Consider the following 20,510-nt stretch of genomic DNA (forward strand, 5'->3'; position numbering starts at 1 on the left):
CTGACTTACTTCGCGTGGAAACGGTGAACCAGAGGTCGCCCGCCGCTCAGGTAGGACGCTCCTTTTTGGAGAACGCGTCGGCCGTGTCCGGAGCGACTGCGGGTCGAGCGTCCGTCGCAGCCGGGGTTCGTTCGGCGTGTTATCGATCAGGCCAGGGCCGTCGGCGTTCGCACTACGGGAAACACACCGTGTTCCGGGTAAACGGCCACGCAGCGGCTGACGAAGGGCTTTTCCGTGCGCGGACCGCGTCGGCCGTGTTGCTGCTTAGGTAAGCGGCGTCAGAAAACTGCCGCGCCTACTGACGTTTCTTTCACCCCCACCCGGCCGTGCAGCCCGTTCGTTCAGGCTGCCTGAGCGAAACAGGTGGGGGCCCTTCTTCGGACGGTATGCAACACTCCGCTACGTTGCGCGCAGGGCCGTCTACGAGCCGCTTTCAGACCCCAATGCCTCGCGGCTGCGTTTCACGATGCGGTCGAACGCGGCGGTTCAGCAACGACGCGGAGATGGTTTCGTGGCCCCGGGATTCGGATTCGACGTTCACTCCGAGGTTTTGTTCGTCTTGGCACTTGGAGCGAACTGTAGAAGCTTGATTTTCATTTGGATTTTAGGTTGAAGCTGTATGTCTCTTGGGCTGAAAGTGACTACTCTTTGGCAGTTTGGGGATTTGTAGAGGACTAGTAGAGGGTTTTGTCGTTTGGAGCGACCTGTAGAAGGGTGATTTTCATTTGGATTTTAGAAGGTTGGAGCTGTATGTCTCTTGAGCTGAAAGTGATTACTCTTTGGCAGTGTGGAGATTTGTAGAGGACTAGTAGAGGGTTTGTCGTTTGGAGCAACCTGTAGAAGGTTGATTTTCATTAGTATTGTAGGATAGGTTGAAGGTAAAGCTGTATGTTCTTTGGACTGAAAGTGACAGTACTCCTTAGAAGTTGTTTTGGAGATTTGGATAAAGAGAATCTTGTCATTTGGAGCAACCTGTACAGCTAGACTTGATTTGGATTATAGACTGAGTACTGGATCGTGGACTACGTATATTTTCTCCTAAGGAAAGCGATATTCTTTGAAAGCTACTTTGCTACGCTGAACCAGAGCCTCATGATTTGGAGTAACCTGTACGGAGTTAGACGACCTGGTTTATGCAAGATTTGCGATAGCGATTACAGAAGTAGACCAGGTCACAGATTCTTCGTTTTGGATAGTGTAAAGCACTGTGAACAGTAATTGGAGGCTTCATGTGCATACGTATGTACGTTAGGCTGTATATTTTGGATCGACCGGTATGGGGCCAGACGTCCCGGTTTAAGTGCAGCAGGTGTTTCTTACCGGGTTCCACTGTTGTAGCCTCTTGCTCAATTCTCTTAACATCATTCGGCTTCGACCCTTCGAAATTCCATTTTATTACACTTTACATATACGATTCTTTGATACGCTTTAAATACTGTGCATACCATACGTTTCAAAGTAATTCTGAACTGATGAAGAATTTAACCAGTTTACCGTGGAATTTAGCTGCAAAAACCTGCGTGCAATAAAATCGAAAAACGGAGCGTCTACTCGTCGAGCGCAGGACGAATGCACGTAGAGTATATTTCAATGAAAGATCAAAGCGAAACGAAGAATCGCATGTTTATGTGAAAAAATAAAGAATTCATGAAAGAATTAGTATCATGTGAAGCTTTACGATGACGTGTATACTCAAACACGGTTAACTGGTTAACGATCGGGATTCGAGAAAATCCTGCGTAACTTTCGAAACCGAAGCACAGAAAATAAATTTCGAGATCCGACAATGTTTCCATCAGCTAGTCTAGCCATCTTTTCGCTAGGCTCCGTAACAAAGAAAACCGGAGGCATTCGCAGAGGATGTAAACATGCAAGCCTGAACGTGGCTTGTTGCAGGGAATGTTAAATATCCTCTGTATCAACCCGAAGAATGGCGGGTGGGGGGTGGAGGGGGTGGCCTAGTACTTAAACATTCCGATTGCGTTCGTCATTCCTGTATGAAAATGTACACAGCCTATAAGTGACTTTCTTCCCGCCGGTCGTGAAAATATTTTCACGGTGGCGAATTGCAAACAACTTATTCCTGGAAGTGTTTCACGCGCGATCATGTAAAAGCTACAGATGATCTACGAAAGTGACGCAAGTTCGCTCGCAGCCGAGACGATGGATATAATGGCACAGTAGAAAAGGTGGTTCCCAGTCATTGACACCAATCCGTTTATCGATCTCGTGACACGAGTAGACCCTTCTCAAGATACACAATAATCCGTTACGCGATCCAACGGGATCGTATGGCTCCAGCGTTAAAGACAACTATCGAGCACGGGTGATTCGTGAACCCTGGTCTCATGAAAATTGTGAAACAAACGGTATACTAATAGAAATGAATCAACTTATTGCCGAATCAGAGTTAAGACTTAATTTTGAGTTAAGAATGCTCAATCGCTGATTTCAATATTTCCTGAGTTAGTATGTTTCAAGGAAAATTGGTTCGTAAATTATAGGAAACTATATTCTCATATATTAGAATTACAAGTTTCTACGTTCGAAAGAACCTTCATGAACATTTCTGGATCCTCACCAAAGGTACACCCCTAACTCACCCCTAACACTCTCTGAACAACACTAGAATTCCAAAGCATTTCAACTCAAATAAAACCTACAACTCTTCAAGATTCAAAGAAACTCATCGACTCATTTTGATTCTCAGAAGCCAATTAAGTGCAGAAATCAGGAATCGAGAAAATGAATGTCTCAGTTTCTGAAATGACTCTACATATTCAGAAGCTATAGAGGCTGTCCGATTGACGAAATACGAAGAAACGAGTAAATCCTTTAACTAAAGAGAATATCATTTATTCCATTGAAACTTTCGAAAATCTGGGAACATCAAAAAATCGACTTAACCGCATTGGCTTTCGAGCGACTGATTTCCAAGACCTTGGCTCGAAAAATCCAGCGCGTGGCGTTCAAGGAGCTTCGATACGCCACTGTCACTTACACGCGCGTGGATGTCGCACACGCGCTCCCCCCCTCCGTCCCCCTCTCGCGATTACAAAGCCGGTTGGAATTACATCGGAGCCGTGTACACCCGAGTACACACGCAACACGCATCGCTGCGGCGCGCCGTCCTCGCGATTTCTGCGAGCGAGCGAGCCAGCGAGCGATGACTCCGCTCGAGGAGACGCCGCCTTCGACCCCGGACAATTGGCCAGGTTCTCCGAGGTCAGAACCAATTGCCGGGGATATCAGAGGAGTCGCGGCGAACGATTTGTCAATCAAGACCGCCGGATTATTCACGTTCCTAACCCAGACCTAACCCTGACTTCCTGCGGCCACGTGTGATTCAGCTCGCTTCGCTGCCGCCCGTGGAGAAAATCCCAAAATTCGACTATTATAATGAGAATCGAAGGTCAGCAATGAGTGCTAAGTAGTCTCTGCTGAACAGAATGATTTTCATCCGAGAAACGACAATCTTGTACGAATCAATTCTGTTTCTGTTTATAGAACGTTGGAATCGAAACGCAAAGTGTCCATTGTCGTTGAAAGGACTTCATTAAATCTTCGTAATGTGGACAAATATATAACCACCGTATGCTTAGCTCTATACTTTACAATTTTTGTTTGAACCATTCGTTTGTATTACTTATACTTTCAAAGTAATTGAGTTTTGACCAGAAAACGGCCATTTGGCCGCGTTGTGCGCCTGTTCTTCGAGACGCAGGAAGTGTCTTTCTTGTCGAGGCTTCTTCCTGTGGTTTCGTTGCCATTGTCAGGCTACGGATCACTGTTACACTTGTGGTGTATGGAAATTTGTTGAGTAGTTGGAATGTAGGAAAAGTGCGTTTGAAAAGAGAAAGTTTATTTTAACCCTTTGCGAACGAATGTCATTTTGGCAAGATGAAATATTCATATTAGGGAGACAAAGTCACAAATAAAATGAAAACAAATATGAAATACAAATTCGAAAATTCCATATTTTTCCTGTGTTTCAAGTTCACGAAGGTTGCTCGGAACACGACACCCTGAAGACTCGATCAGCCTGAACGACTCCTCGACCTTTAAATGTCGTCGCAGCTTTCACTTCATCTAGATAATCTTTCTTTCTATTCGATTTACACAGATAACATATCACGGCGCGGTTCTCTCCACGTCCCTCGCAGTAATTCGCTAAAGCCCTATTAATCTAAATTCTCGTATTACCCGAACGACCTCTCTTCCTAATTAATCACAATGAACGACGTTCTACGCAGTTATTAAAACACTTCTTACGCAAACTTTACTTGTAACCTTCAAATTCCCAGTTTAAACTATTTCACATACCTTTAAACAATAAATAATAACACATACACACCCTCTGGATCAATATTTAGCAAACAAAATATCAATCGAAACAACCGACTCCTCGTTTCTTTAAATAATTCGAAATAAAACGTTTTATACAAGCTTAGAACAAACACTTTTGCACTTCTCGATAACTCTGTATTATTGTAATGTTTGACATACATTTGAATTGTAGTTAATTTATAGAAAGCAGTGCGAACAATCCTTTTTAACCCTAACCAGACCACGATGTGACTTTGAGTCACATTTGAACTGTTCACTTAAATTTTTTCATTATTTCATATTGCATTTCCATAAGTTTTGTTGGGCTCTTAATATTTGGGACCTATAAATAAAAACAATAACATTTGAATCATTCGTTTTATTCTCACAAGCGACTGAGAGTCACATCGTGGTATGATTCGTTATAAAAACACGTGGTACGATTAGTGAAGAGACTCGTGGTGAAGATTTTCAACATGATTCAACAAATATGTATATTACTCAGTTCATTCGAATTCAAAGTAAATATTATTCCTCTGAAATCAACTATTATACTTAAAAGAAAATATAGGCATAACATATGCTTAGAATTTTTCTTTCTTCAATAAATTATGTAGGAGAAAGAGAATTTTATTAGAAACAGTATAATTATTTCCTGACAACTCACAATAAAACACTAACTAAATCAAACAACGCACACACTATTTACATACTCAGACGTGTCTCACTCACACACTTTCTAGAACATTCTGTCATTACCATTCATTAACTTCACACACATTTGGAATATTCTAGATTCATAGAAAAAACGAACATTATTAACATATAGAGAAAATCAATACAATCTAAAATATTCCAATGCTTTGAACATTCATTCAAAACGCACTCACACACAGTCGCGTCATTCATCTATTGCACACACATTCATACTCATCAATATATCTATTCAAACACTCAAATACATCCATTCCCACAATTATTAATGACAAAGTAGCCTGATCAAAGTTCAGAAAGAAATCATAAGCCAAGGGGTTAAAGGTATCTCGACAAAGAAGCACACCTGCAATTAAAACTGGGGTTAAACCTCATGTCCGCCCCTCTTAAGGGATGACCGATGGTTCCCCGTGAAGTCCGTTAAAAGAAACAGCGATCTATATTTGTAAGGCTCACGGGAATCAAAAATTTCACACTTCGCCCGCAAAGCGGCTACCAGGTTCCCGGTCCCGAGTCAACAACCCAATTTTCCGGGCCTGGTGGCCGGTTTCCAGCGTTTTTCGGCGAAATCGCCGGACGCCCCGCCGGGACTGTCATCGATTCCCATTGTCAGGTTGACCAAACATCGAGCCGGAAACGGACACCGTTGCTTAACGACTTCTCGACACCGGGAGGGGCTTCTCCTCTACCTGCCGAAGAGCAAGATGGAATGTGGGCCCGACAGGTGAGGGGAGGGCCGCGTGAACGGGACCCGACGTCCCGGAGGAACGGTCGGTCCGCGCGCAGCCGATCGGGACAAGATAATTCGAACCATCCACGAGCTTCGAGAATTTCGAAATCTCGAGGAGCGTCCTGTGTTCCAGGAGATAACCTAGAAGATGCTGCCCAGAGGTGTCGGGTGTTGGAATGTCGGAAAGTAGCTGGGATCTCTCGATCCTTCCTTCGAATTTCGTATTCGGGAATCGAGTATTTTAGATCGATATTTTATCTATCAATATGGTGACTCGTTTTCTTCATGTATTTACAGTGGAACTTGAAGATTCTGAATCCTGAAAGAAGTCTTTTAACCCTTTGCACTGACTCAGTCACCTCCTTTGTTTCGCTTTGATCTTTCATTAAAATATATTCTACGTGCATTCGTCCTCCATTTTTCGATTTTATTGCAGAACGAGAGGTTTTCCAACTAAATTCAACGGTTAACAGGTCAATGGATCTTTCAGTAGAAAATCCGATCCCGAGGAGTTTGTACGCTAACGATGATGGATGCATGAATACCGGCTGAAAGAATCTGTCTAACACGATCGAGTAATAATTATAGACGCACGTGAGAGCTACGAGAGGCAGAGATTATGAGTATAAATTTGATGAAGATTTACGAGCAATATTTATGGGCAATGCCCGTTAGGTCCTCGAGGAACGTCGTGTTTAGACGGTCGGCGTTATTTTTCGTCGGGTTTCTTTTCTCTTCGTGGAAACGCGTTATATAACGATGACGAAAGGAGACGTGACGCGACGGACGGCTCGGCGTCACGGAGGAACCACGGCCCAGACAATCGACGCTAATATTTTCATCGAAGGCCGACGCGGCGTTGTTCCCGTATCCACGCGAGAAATGTGTGTCGCGACCGAAATAATGCGTGGGCGTGGGCGGACGCGCGCACCGCCGTGATGCAAGCGCCCCGTGAAAAGAAAATAACGCGGCTCCGAAAGTTCCCGGACACGTGATCCACTGTTTTCACGTTCCTCCCCGTGCATCTCGTGTTCCTGCGCCGCCCGGTCTTTTTCGGAAACGCTGGAACTCCTTCGAAATCGTGGCTACTTCGCGCGGAACGTTTCGACTTCGATCTCTTCGGTGGCGGACGGATCTGGTGAAGATCGCGGGGATTGTATGGCACGAAGGGATACTCGAGAATGAAATTTTATGGAAGGTGGAAGGGAATTTTGTATGAAATGTTGGAGAGTATGAAATTTTGATAGACGGATCTTGCGAATTTTGTGAGAATTGTGTGGCACGAAGAAGTATTCGAGCATTAAGTTTGATAAGAGACATAAGAGAATTTTTAATTCTATATGAGACATAAGAGAATTTTGTATGAAATGTTGGAGAGAATATAAAATTTTGATACACGGATCTTTGGAATTTTGTGAGAATTGTGTGGCACGAAGAAGTACTAGAACATTAAGTTTGATAAGAGACATAAGAGAATTTTAAATTCTATATAAGACGTAAGAGAATTTTGTATGAAATATTGAGGAGAGTATGAAATTTTGGGATAACAAAGCTTTGTTTCTCAATTCACTTGTGCCTTCTCTTCGAGTTAATTTCAAAAAACATCGTCTTTGTCTAGTTAGAAAATGTTAAGCATTTCCAACGAAATACTTCCGAGTGCAAACGGTTAATAATGACCTGACTGATTTTGCGAAAATTTTATGGCACGAAGAAATACTTAAAAATTTTCATTTCACATAAGACTCAAGAGAATCTTGTATAAAATACTGAAGAGAGTATGAAGCTTTACTTTCAGTATAATTGAAAACGAGTAGAAAATAATAGCCGAGTAATTAAACGAACGTACGTCGTGCCTTAAATACACGTTCTTAATTGTCGTGATATTATTTGCGTTATTGCGGAAGTGAAAGTAGGCCGCGTGGGGTTCGAAATAGCTGACACGCGGAAGTCTCTCTAACGATGTAATGATTGATGGAAAGTAGTGAAAAAGTCGAATTTTAATCGCGTTTCCTCAACGGCAATCCAAAGGAAGAAATCACAGATGTTTCGGAGACGAGAGAAAAAATGATTTGAACGGTGGAAGAGAATTTTCGTCTATCCACGGTGTTCAACGGTGGTTGGTTTCCTCTTTTATTTCACGGTGGCAGGATCACTCCGCGATGGCGGAAATTTCAGTGAGCCGGAGCAGAACCCATCGTAAATGACCGTGTCCTTTCTCTTTCTCTCCCTCACTCACGTGCACACGTTGTAACTCACTCTCTCTCTCTCTCTCTCTCCCTCCTTCTTCCCCGTTCTCGTAAAATCCAGCGATCGTAGTAAACACGTGGCACGTGCATGTGTCTCGGCGTCTACGTGCAACGTGCGCATGATTCGGACACATTATACAACTATTTGTTTAGTCCTTTGTGCCAAAAACAATACGTCGGGACGCTTTTTAATGATTAACTGTTCCGAGCATTGACGAGTTTTATTGTTCGCATTCAACAAGCAATCACCTCGCTGCATACTCGCATAAAAAGGTAAAACAACGTATTTCCAATATAGACGACACATATATTGAACACAGAATAATTCAATAAAAAATTGCAATTACTTGAATGCTAAAATGTACTAAAATATTAATCTAACACTTCAATATTCACTCTCTAAAATATCAACAGTTACATACTAACATTATGAGAAATAATCTAAATAGTCTCAGTCACTCACAAATTACGAAATAATCTGATTCTAATTAGAAAACTTTAATCACCTACATCTCAGTACGTTGACCCTCTACAACTTTCAATCCACTGAAAAATGTCTTAACGCACTATATTCTAGGTAAACCACCCTAAAATCATCCCCCACGGATGCACTGAATTATTCACAAGCCATTAAATCATCTGTACGTCGCTATTGATCCAATTTCGACGGTTGAATCGCAGGACGCGGCGGACGGTGACATAACAGCGAGAAAAGGGTGCAAAAGACGGAGGCGGCGTGCCGAACGTTCACTCACCTTCACCAAAGAGTTCACGACCGGACTGTCCAGGAGGCCTTTCAGGAATAGCAGGTCCGTGTCGTCCGCCACCTTGCCCAGCTCCTCGAGGTTGTCGCGGACGTGCATGAAGGCGGCTGGAACAGTGACCACGCACTTTTCCATAACACTGGGGGCGACTTCCACGTCGGCGAGGGGCAACGACACTACCGGTGGAAGCGTCGGGACGAGGGCGCGAAAGAGGGAACGATCGGCGAGGGGCGACCGGGTGTGGCCATCTTCCGGGCGGATCAATATTCGGCTGAAAGCTACAGGTGGCCGAGACGCGGCACGCGGCAACTTTCGACGGAAAAAATCGAACGGGGGAAGTTACGTTAACCGTAACGCGACGCTGTAACCGCCTGACGCTAGGTTCACGGAGTGTATTCGTTTCAGGGATAACGAATTTTGTGAGTTCGAACTATTGTGGAATTATGGAATTCTATAAATTTGATGAGTTTGGTGAATTTGAGAAACTATAAGTTTTATTAATTCACAAATTTGATAGACTTTATGAATTTTGTGAATTTGAACTACTGTAGAATTGTAGAATCCTATGAATTTGATAAATTTGATGAATTTTGTGAATTCGAACTATTGTAGAATTATAGAATCTATGAATTTGATGAATTTGATGAATTTGAGAAACTTTATAAGTTTTATACATTTTACAAATTTGATAAATTCGTATAGAATTTTATCAATTCTATGGATTCTATGAATTCCGAGTTATTTGGTAAACATCTGCGTCCATTTTGATTGACCCAGTTACACGAAACAGTTTCCTAATTGTCTACTCTTCGCATTGCTTAATTTACCTTATCTTTTACCAGTTCTGTCAATCGACTACGTTTTTTCACGGACACATTTCCCAATCGTCCAACCGACAAAATTCCAAGAACTAAAGAAATGAATAATAAATATCCATGAACCTAGTACCATATATTTTCTCCAAAAGCAACTTAACTCAAACGTGAACGTTCACTTTGCAAAAGAGAAATGCCACTCGTTAATCCATCAATTCTCACGAACGTCCAGAGAACACTGGTATCGTTCGATCCACGCAGGGGTAAACAGTGGACGGAAAGCAAAACAGTGAAATGGAGCAAGCTCAAGGACGAAGAAATTATCGCGAAGCTAACGACTGCTTCTTAGAGGCATTTTACGAGTTCTCCGACTAATTAGAGCCGCGCGCGTCCTAGCTCCGCGTCGGCTTTTCCATTTCATTCGGCCGAGTCGATGAATTCTTCTGCTTCGAACTAGGTAACCTACGATCGAAATTTCGCAAAAAGTTCCACGAGAAACGCGCGCGTTTCGGAACGGATTCGTCGTTGAACATGGGTCCCGTGGAAGCTTTACGATGTTTAATTTTCAAAGTCGGGCTGCACTTGCGGCACGAGTGCTCTCGATAGCCAGCCAGCTACTTGAACCGGCGACGATAAGCAACGTCGACGGAACGGTTGCATGATAAATGCGTCGCGAGGTAAATATCGGGGCGCGGTATGAACGCGAAGCGGTACAACGAACCGCGGTATCGTCTATCACGAACGCCTCGACCTATTTCTCACCGCAGACTATGACTTAACTGGCTTGCAAAAGTACCGAGACTAAGTTCGTTCTAAAGTCACCCTTCAATAAGTAATCCGGAGAAACGAATCGGCTACTGCATGAAAATCAAGCAGCGAACGAATCATTTGTACATGTATTCTCTGAGATTAAACAAATTCGTTTTCGACGTTCTCAAATTCCTCTATGGAAATCCGAAGCAGCTATTAAAGCTTGAATTGATCTACAATCAGATTCTGTAATCATTTCTTAGAAAAATACTTGATATTTTTTTAATCATTGCTAAAAGAAGAAACCAGGAGTGTTTAACCCGTTCGGTAGTTTCAGTGTTAAACATTGGACCATAAAGGAAAAAGTCGAAAGAATTGAAACCCTCCATCTTCGTTTTCGACGTTTCCAAATTCCTCTATAGAAACCCGAAGCAGTTACCGAAGCTTGATTTGATCTACGTTTGCGTATTGCTAAATCAAATTCTGTAATCGTTTCTTAGAAAAATATTTATCTTTTTAATCATTGCAAAAAGAAGAAACCAGGAGTGTTTAACCCGTTCGGTAGTTTCAGTGTTAAACGTTGGATCATAAAGGAAAAAATCGAAAGAATCGAAACGCTTTGTACCAGCATACCCTGCGTCACGCACATCGTATATTGTAAAGAGGTAATAGCAGGTATTCGAGATAAAATCCTTTTGTATCGAAGGATCTCTCAGAGTCTTTGTTTACGGATGACAAAGGAAGAATAGCCGCGAATCAAAGTGTCCATCTCATTGTTCCTTCCCCAAGACATCGAAGATTAAAATCCGGCCAAAGTTCCGCGAGTCGTCGCGTTTACGAATCTGCGAAAAGCCCCGTTCGAGTCCCCTCTCCCATGACAGCCAGCGAATCCCCAAACGTGGTTTCGCACGCGGCGATCCCGTAGCGGGTCCAGTGAAATGCGCGGATATAAATGCGCCGGAATAATATTTAGACAAGCCGCGCATCGGAGAAGGAGCAGTTCCCGGAGGACGTGGAATCTCGTGCTCGTTCCCGGTCAACTAAATATTTCTTTCTTAATTTCACGGAACGAAGATATCGCGCGAGCGCGAACGATTCCCCGGATTCTTTCGCCGGGACGTTCGAAGAAGACCTCTGCCGAATGAACCGTTCGATTCCTCCTCGCGTTTCTCGCCGATCGAAAAATAGATACCTCCGACTCTCTTTACCGTTTTCGATGTGATACACTTTCGTCCCGTTGACGGCGTCGAGGCTGGCCAGCAGCCGGCGATCCTCCAGCTTGTCCTTTCTCCCGAAGAAAACCATTCTCGCGTCTTCTATCTCAGCATAATCACGACGATCTCCGAAACTTCCGTCGACTTCAATCGACGAATCTCACATGTTCACTGGTTACGAGTATCTCTAATCGATCGGGGAACATCGTGAATGTCCTCGAATCGTCACTCAGAAGGTTCTCCCGCTTGGCCCGCCTCGCGATCGACGGTCACGACGGCTTTAACCAGTTTCTCCTCGTTATGGGTCAACGTATGGCAGCACTTTTCATGTTCGACGCGTTTCGTCTTGCTTCCGTGGGACTCGGATCGCGACCGGGTGGAGGGATTCGGCCTGTAGCGACTCCGGGAGCTACGGCACTGTTTGTCCCGCCAACGGCAGGCCGGCCGAGAGCGCGATTTTCTTTCGAGACGGCGGGAGCGTGTCTGCCTCGCGACACTACGTCGCGGTGAATGGAAACGCCGTCTTACACCTGCCGGGCCCTCGGTGCCCGGTGCAGCCGGGGAACTGAAAGCGACACCCTGTGGAGGTGACGGGACTACGGAGCTAGGCCGACGTCCACGCCGTGCCGTTCCCTTCGTCGACGAGGAAACCTGCGCCGCTTTTTAAGGGCATCGCGACGGCGAAAGTGCTCCTCTTCCTTTTGTCACGGACGCCCGCTACGTGACGACGATTCTTCTACGTCGTCCGATCCTCATTGTTGACACTCGGAGAACGCGACGTGGCTTTCCGAGACTTCGATCGGTTTGTTGCTCGGCTAGGCTTAATTGGAATAGTTTTCTTTCGTTCGTCGGATTTCTGTCAATTCGCGATAAACTTGCTCCTTTGCAGAAGCTTTCGGATGTTGCGGATCGATTTGCTGCTGTTTGAGGAAGGCTTGGTTTTTTGGTGAATTGTTTATATTTGGTGATTCGTCTGGTTATAGTTGTCTGAGTTTTGTGGGATCGTATGGTATTATTGAAACTTTCTACTTGTAATTTCTGCTTCTAATTGTTCAAGATAGAAGGTTATAGATGATCGATGCTATAATCAATTTTTACCGTTTCATTCATTGATTTCTAGGCACATTTCGACAGTTGCTACTTCCTTTCTCTTCAAACGTGTCTAGTTTGTTGAAATTTCCAATAATTCCGATCCATGGTTTCCTTTGTCTCCTAGTCAATTCTATACCATAAGACTCTCAATGATCCTCCGGAAATCTTGCTTCATCGATCCTCCAGTGTCCAGAGTGTTCTCCAAAAATGAATTTCGCAGGACGCATGCTGTCGTCGCCGAAGAGCGGTCGAAACTGACGGCCCAGGAGATTTCGTCGGCGAACGCGAGGGATCAAAGGGAGAGGAGAGCTATTCTTATTTTTCAGACGGGACAGAATGAGGGAACTGGAGTGGGGAGTGTTGTAGGGGTGGGCGGGAAAACTGGCCGCAGGAATCTCCGTGGCTTCCGAGCGAGGGTCCAGAAACGGACCAGCTGCTTTTCAGAGAGAGGGGGGACGCCGCGAAAAGAAAAGTGTGGTCGTCGTGATTCGGCGACGTGACGCCAGACGTCTGGTCGACGTTGGTCGCGGGTGCACCCTTTGAAGAGTGCTCTCCTTTTACTCGCGCGCACTCCGCTTCCCAAGTGCATATTAAAGTCTTCCGCCCTGCGAATGTTTCTCCTTTCAGCCGAAGATAATAGAGGACTTCAGCTGAATCGCGGCGCGAGTCGCACGAGGCGCGCACCCCTCGGCGGTGGCAAATTAGAATATTACTGAAACCACCGGACGGGTCAGAATGACCGATTCCTGATTTCTTGTTGCAATTATTAACCTTTTGCACTCGGGAGGTGACTCTTAGTCACCACTTGATTTCCTACAGTGAAGCTATAAAGTTTGATATTTAATAATATACTGCATATAATGCATTAATCTGAGAAATATTGACGTGAAGTAGCTTAGTCCGCCGATTCACGTGAATTTCTCGTCGAGTTGGTTTTATAAAATATCATCATCTCATCAGAAAATGTTGAAATATTTCTAGTAAAACTTCGGAGTGCAAAGGGTTAAAAAGGTAACAGACGTTTCTGTGAGAAATTAGGAACCCTTTGCGCTCGAAAGTTTTTTGGTAAGAATATTCAAGACTGATAAAATATACGATGCTTGTTGCGACTCATGTAACAAATTTAACTGGTAAATTAACACTAGAACTACCGTACCAGTCAAAATGACTGGTTTCGATTCTTTTGTTTAGCAATTATTGATATCGAAGCATTGAATATTCGAAATGATTTTGAAAATAAATAGTCTCATTTGAGTACTATAATGGAAGAAACTGAAAACAATCTATTGGTACAATTTTTATAGGAATTAAAATATACATATTAATCGTATTAAGTGTTCGATAATTCTAGTGTTCTAGTTTCTACTTTGATGTTTCATATAGTGGTGCATTATAATTATATTTGTAATTTTACCGTATCAAACCAAGTGGTGATTGTTTAGCAAAACGTAAACTGAATTGTAAACCAATTAAGGTCCGAATAAGGTTTACCGTTAATTGGTACTTGTAATATGAATTACGAACTTTGCGTTTTGTTTAACGTTTGGAGTATAGGATAGTTCGCTGCGATTTGAGTTTAGAAATAGATTGATAATGTCTCTAAATGGAAGTATTTCTATTCGGCCAGATTTCGTTTAACATTCTATAGAGGTGCTTTAAATTAAGCTGAGAGAATAAGCATACATTATATCAGACAGTTTATTGATAAAATACGTCTAGACTTTTACACGTGAAAGAATTTTTAGACTACCGCGGGATATTTACACAGAGTCCCAATGGTATTTTTAGAAAACGATTTGGAGCGTTAAATCGTTAGGCGGAACGCGCGGCGAATATTATACGATCTTTACGAGTTTTGATCCAGGGGATAACGCCGGGTAATTTGTTTATTATTTAGCAGTCGGTGGTTCATTGGAGCGGGCCGATGACGAGGTTCGATTATAAGAGGAACACGCGTGTTAAGTCGATTGTAAAACAGCTGTTCCGACGACGACTCCGCCTTTACGGAGTTGCAAACCTGCTTCTTATCAGAAAAGTCGTAAAAGTCGGACGGGATTCGGCTGCCGCGCCGAGGACGGTGGAATGAAGTGGATTGTGATGATTATCCGTGACGTCGGGCCCCGGTGTCCGTCCCGCGAGCGATTCTTCCAACGAATTGGAGAATTCTTGCAAAAATTTCCAACTATTTTCCGATCTGCACCGTAGTCTGCCTTCGAAAAAGTGCGTAATCGAGTCGAGTGGCTTCAACGACTTCCGAAGCATAGGTGAAGTTCGCGGAACGAATGTTTGCGGAGGGAAGAAAAACAAATGGGCGACGGCGAAGCAAGTCGAGGAGGCCTGCACAAGCATTCCGGGAAAGAGTATGAAAATATTAAACGCGAGGAATGAGGAGAGTCGTCGAAATTGGTATCGAGCTTGAAACAGTTGGCTGTAACGCGGCCGAACGTCACAGGTATTGGTAACGTTAACTTTCACCCAAGGTTGCTGACGGGTATAGCAGTCACATTGCGAGCTTTATCGATCCCGCGAGTTTTTCTTTGGAGAACGCGTGCATTATTACTTCTATCTGTTCCATCTTGTTTGATGGAAACTCGGGCGTAATCGTTGTGCATTCGAACCGATGCATGGAAATGTATTTCATCGTACGATTCGTTTCTCCGGATCTAACGAATACGAATATTGTCGATTTCCTCGAATGAATGATCAAGATTTCAGCGTTAGAATTATAATTTGTACGAGTCTACGGTTAAAAGGATCACGAAAATAATTGCCACGAGAAATATTCGACGAGACTTATTCGGTTCACCGCTCCTCCAATATTTCGAATCGCGTTATCCCGAATATGAATTATTAACGACGCGCTGTCGCCGTAATCATATCGTCGCTGGCGTGTTGTGACACGTGTCGCAACCGCGACGCGGAAAGTGGAGCGTAAGCCGGCATCTGAGGTGCTTCCCCGGAAATCGCGTTAATTTTTAACGATATTAACGCCGGCTGCGCGCGGGAAATCATCCTCCGATAAACAGAACTCGAGCATCGGACTTCGATCGGGGCGAATCGTTCGGGCAGACGTATCCGATAAACATCGTTAGAATTATCTGAAGTCAAAGTCTACTATACAATTAAATTGCAAATGGAACTCGTTCGAAACATCGCGGACGTCCGCCAACGGAACAGACACGACGTAGATTTAAAGCGCCGAGCAAACAGAAACTTCGTTAAACTTCGAGCCAGTCGCAACTCGGCCGTGAGCTCTATTTACCGGACTCCTAACAATTTCGAGCCGTCGAAAAATCCCTCGATAACAAGCCAAGTACAGAGAGGCTCGCCCCTAAGCTAAACCGACCGGGCAAACAGAAATTCAAATAAACGTCCATCAAACTTTCAGCAATCGCTCCGAATCCGTCCAAGGAGGCTTCGACGAGATTTAAAAAAGAAACAAACGAGCCACTCCGCGGAAGTATCTACGCGGGAGCACCGGGCGATCGTCCGACGCGATCAGCGGCGAAAGTCAAACAAACAAGTCGCTGTCAGTCAAGCGGACTCACCGGAAGTCGACCTCAAATGGGGCAGCTCTTTCTTGGGGATGATCGAGCATCCGCAGATGTCCTCGATATCCAGCATCGACCTGCTGTTCTTCATCTCGCCGGTTTCAGCGTCCGCTTCAGGTGATCCCGACCGGCATCACGATCAGCATGGATCCCAGCCCCGCGTGTTACGCGCGCGGGATCGAGCGGCCGCCGACTCCTGTCCTCGATCGATGGAACATGTCATGCCGCACCTCTCGAACGTTCCACGTGTTCCGTCCGTCAATCGATCTCCGGCCGACGCGTAATCAAAATGGCAGGAGGAGTCCGAGATCTCGGGATCTATTCATAGATCAACCGTCGGTTCGGTGGCGGGCTTTACCGCTTGGCGGAAGAACGAACGAGGAAGACCGCAACGGGACCTATAAGCCCGTGCTCGGCTCGTGTCTGGTACTTATAGCTTGGCCGCGCGGGGGTGGGTTTTTGCACCCTCTCGCCCGCCGCCGCTGCCGCTTTCGCCCTCTGCCTGTCCCGTCCCTCCTTTCTCTGGCCACCGAGCGATTTCGCGACTCGTGGCAACGAGCGCGTCCTGATCGATCGATAGCAAACGCGCCCACGGAAGGGCGCGGGCTTGATTGCGACCGTGGAACTGGAGCGTCTCGAGGACTCGAGGGTGTTTGTCGGCCCGTCTGAGGGGCGGTTTCTGCTTGCCGATGGAAGACAAACATTGTGTCATGGTATTCGAATCTGGAGTTCCCCGGCATTTCGTTCTGAACGGTTGGAGAGCTGGAATGATCGTTTCAAGGGACTTCAGATGAGACTCTGAGGAGTATTTGGGTTTGTTGTGTTTTGGAAACTCGATGTCGCTGAAACTTGATAACAGCTTCGAATATGGGAGTTTTCTTAATCTATGGTTGGTATTTACGAATTCCGAAGGAACGGTGAGAATTTGGTTTTTAGTTTTTGTTTTATGGAAGGTATTAGTGGGGTATATTCCCGTAAATGTGCGGCCATCTTGTGGAGCTTCGCAGGTAACCTTTCGAATGGAATACTGGATCAATTAGTTAACATTCCTTTTGTTTCCCGTTGAAATCAATGTTTCGAAGAGTAAATGTTTCATTTGTAACTGAGAAAGTGCAGGAAAGTCGTTACATAAATGTTTGGTAAATCTTTTTTACGATCGCTGGTAACTTCTACGATTGGCAGCGATATTTCATAGCACCGCCATCTTGTAGCTTCTCCCTGAACGTGAGCCGGCACTGTAGTACACAGTTGCATATTCCTAGGCGCTCCCAAGCGTTCTCGCTTCGATAACGTTATCGCGTCCTTCGTTATCAGCGGGAGGTAGCGATGCCGATTAACAAAATGTCCGTTCAGTATGTCCCTGACGCGACAAGACTATCAGTAAAATTATCACGAGCATATTAGTGTCCTCCCACGCAAAGTAGTCAGTCTTCCACATTTATTCCCACTATAATCGTTATCACTTCCTGAAGTTAGTTAAAAACTAGTTATCACGAAACTTAATTTTCCAAATAGACGTGAGAACAGCCTTCGTCCAATGTTGCATTATTTCTATTATTAGCAGTGGAGTTTTAAGCAGTACACGCGAGATCTTGAAATCCCGAATTGAGATCCACGTCTCGAAGCGTGCACGTCTAATTTCCGCTTTTCAGAGCCGGCGGTCCCAACGTCGAAACTCCGGCGGGTTCAAATGCTCAAGTCTCATCTCCCACTTTTCAAACTACGCTCATTGAGCTCTCCGGCTCGCCGAGTTCAAACATTCCACCATCTCCGTCCCCGTATCATTGAAAGCTTAAGCTCCGATCATTCCGACATCAAATAGCCATGCACAGCCTTTCAAACCCCGAACTCGGCAGCTTTCGATTTCCGGCGTTAATACCGCGCGAGCTCTTAACGCTGGCCGAGTTCGCAACCGAAATCACCGATATCCATTTCTCACTTTCCCGAGTGCGAGGCATCGATCCATCCGCGTTCGGGCTTCCAATTACGAGATTCGGGATCTTTATGGACCGGCTATAAACTCGATATTTTCGCGGGACCTCGGCGGTACGGCTACGCTGCTCGAGGCTGGCAGTATCCAGGTGATTCTGGTTTCTAATGTTCTAACACAGAGGTTCGCAAAGTGTGGACCGCGAGGCGATCGTCGGTGAATCAAGAGAAAATGAAAAGCACGGTTTATACGTTCGAGAGTTCGTCTACTATTGAGAGTATATTGTGGCGGAGAAGGTCATTTGATTACTTCTATCACTGTCATTGTTGTAATGTTTACAATGGACACGTTAAGTATCGAGCTAGGTCACTTCTGAATTTAAGATTTTCTACTATATAACGATACTTTGTGGTTCAACTTGAAATACAAGTTCGTCAAGGGTTGACCCTTTGCACTCGAGGTGACTCACTCATCATTTGATTTCATACAGTAAAATATAAAATTCGATATTTAACACTAATACTAACACTAATACCATTAATATGTAATCCCTATGAAATTGTAATAATTGATTATTATCATTTCTTCAGACATTCATTATAGTATTCAAGTGAAACTATTTACTTTCAAGATCGTTTCGAATATTCAATGCTTTTCAGATATCAATAATTACGAAATAAACGCTGAAACCAGTCAGTTGGTACGGTAGTCTTAGTGTTAAAATTATATCTTGTATAACACATCAATTTGACAAATATCGAAATAAAACAGCTTTGTTCCTGAATGTACATGCGATTTCTCTTCGAGTCAGTTTTACGAAATATCGTCTTTATCTCATCAGAGTGTTAAAATATTTCTAGTGAAAGACCTCCGATTGCAAAGGGTAAATATAGAGAAAATAATTTATTCATTGCAGACATGAAATTCGATGTGAAAATGATCGTTTCTGGTAATTTTTCAATCTTTCGAAGAAGGCCTTTGGTAATTCAATAACGAGTTTCACGAACGAAGGAACTGACTGACGTGATTGTCTTCGTGACGGTTACGCACAGACACAGAAATTTGGGAACCACTGTTCCAACGTTACAGTTGGTCAGAACATACCGGAACAATGGGCATTCAGCGATGATTGGCTGATTGGGATCAGGCTGGTCGAGGCCGGCCGCATAAACTGCTTGTTTCGGAGCCACTTCCGGGTCCCGTCGTCACGTGTCACGTCCACTGGCAACGAAAGATGCACCGAGGCGTCGCGAATGCAACTCGGAAACAGTTGACGCCTCAACTTTGCCTGGCAAAGGTTAGTTCGCCCGGCATTGACCCGGGCGACTTATCATCCACACCGCGTCACGGATGCGTCCCGTCCGCACCGGGGAAAAACACTATCTCCTCGTGGTTTCCCCGTATCGTCGCGTATCCGTTACACAAACAGTGTCGCGTACGCGGAACCGTTTCTTTTTTTTGCCACCGCGGAGCACCTCAGCGTAGCCGTGAACGCTCCCGGCTGTGAATACGTTCGCCGGTTTTTGCAACGGAATAATTAGTTCGCTTCCGTCTCATGCGCAGTGATTGAATTTACAAAGAAGCTGAACGAAGCGACGTTTACGTCGATGCACGCCGGGAGATAATGAAAACTGCGACGCCCGTTGTTGTTACGCGTAATTAAGAATGTTTATGTCACTCCGGAGCACTGCTTCCACTTTTTATCGTACACTCAAGGTAACTCGCTCTGACACGAAAGATCTTCGATCGAGTGTGACGAACATCGGATCCACCGAACGCAACCTACATGAATATTCTAACACTAGAACTACCGAGCGTTTAATACGATTGATATGCAATTCCTATAAAAATTGTAACAATAGATTATTCTCAGTTTCTTCAGACATTCATTATAGTACTGAAATGAAGCTATCCATTTTCAAAATCATTGCGAATATTCAATTTCGAAGATATCAATAATTAAACAAAAAGATCGAAACCAGTCATTTTGACTAGTACAGTAGTTCTAGTGCTAAGATGCGAATGTTCAAGTTTTTTACAAGCTAGAAACAGCTGTCGCGAAACAATCGTCTCGTATCCTTCAATACCTGCGTGTTTAAAAATAACTTATCCTTGATCCGTGGATATACACGTAAAATTCGATTCAAACACGTGAACAGCTTGTATATATTAAACTCAAACTTCTCATAAATGAACAATATATCCGGGCTGAGATAAAAAGTTAAATTTATATTATCTCCTCTCGCATAAGTAAATACGCCTGATGACGAATTCGGAACACATATGAAAGACGCCAGTCAAACAATTACATCACCGCCGGTCGAACAATTGCAACGGTTTACGTTGCCACAGAATCCGATCATTATCTTTCCGCGATG

The 20,510-nt window shown here is 44.3% G+C and overlaps 1 protein-coding gene across 6 annotated transcripts in view; it reads right to left on the minus strand.

The window, feature by feature from the left end:
* vari (MAGUK p55 subfamily member vari) overlaps positions 1-19,871 on the minus strand; it is a 32,600-nt gene extending 12,729 nt beyond the window's left edge. The window contains exons 1-2 of one of the 6 annotated variants that reach the window (XM_031994237.2): positions 19,237-19,871; positions 8,772-8,887 (exon numbers count right to left, since the gene is read on the minus strand). In XM_031994237.2, coding sequence (XP_031850097.1) covers positions 8,772-8,887; positions 19,237-19,300 — 180 coding nt within the window. In that variant the 5' untranslated portion in view covers positions 19,301-19,871. Of the gene's footprint in view, positions 1-8,771; positions 8,888-11,553; positions 12,132-16,199; positions 19,165-19,236 lie in introns of those variants that run through there. The other 5 variants (XM_076367303.1, XM_031994238.2, XM_031994234.2 and 2 more) reach the window with 5 other exon arrangements.
* Between the last annotated feature and the right edge of the window lie 639 nt (positions 19,872-20,510).

Source organism: Nomia melanderi, chromosome 4 (assembly GCF_051020985.1).
Source record: "Nomia melanderi isolate GNS246 chromosome 4, iyNomMela1, whole genome shotgun sequence".
NCBI classification, from domain to species: domain Eukaryota; kingdom Metazoa; phylum Arthropoda; class Insecta; order Hymenoptera; family Halictidae; genus Nomia; species Nomia melanderi.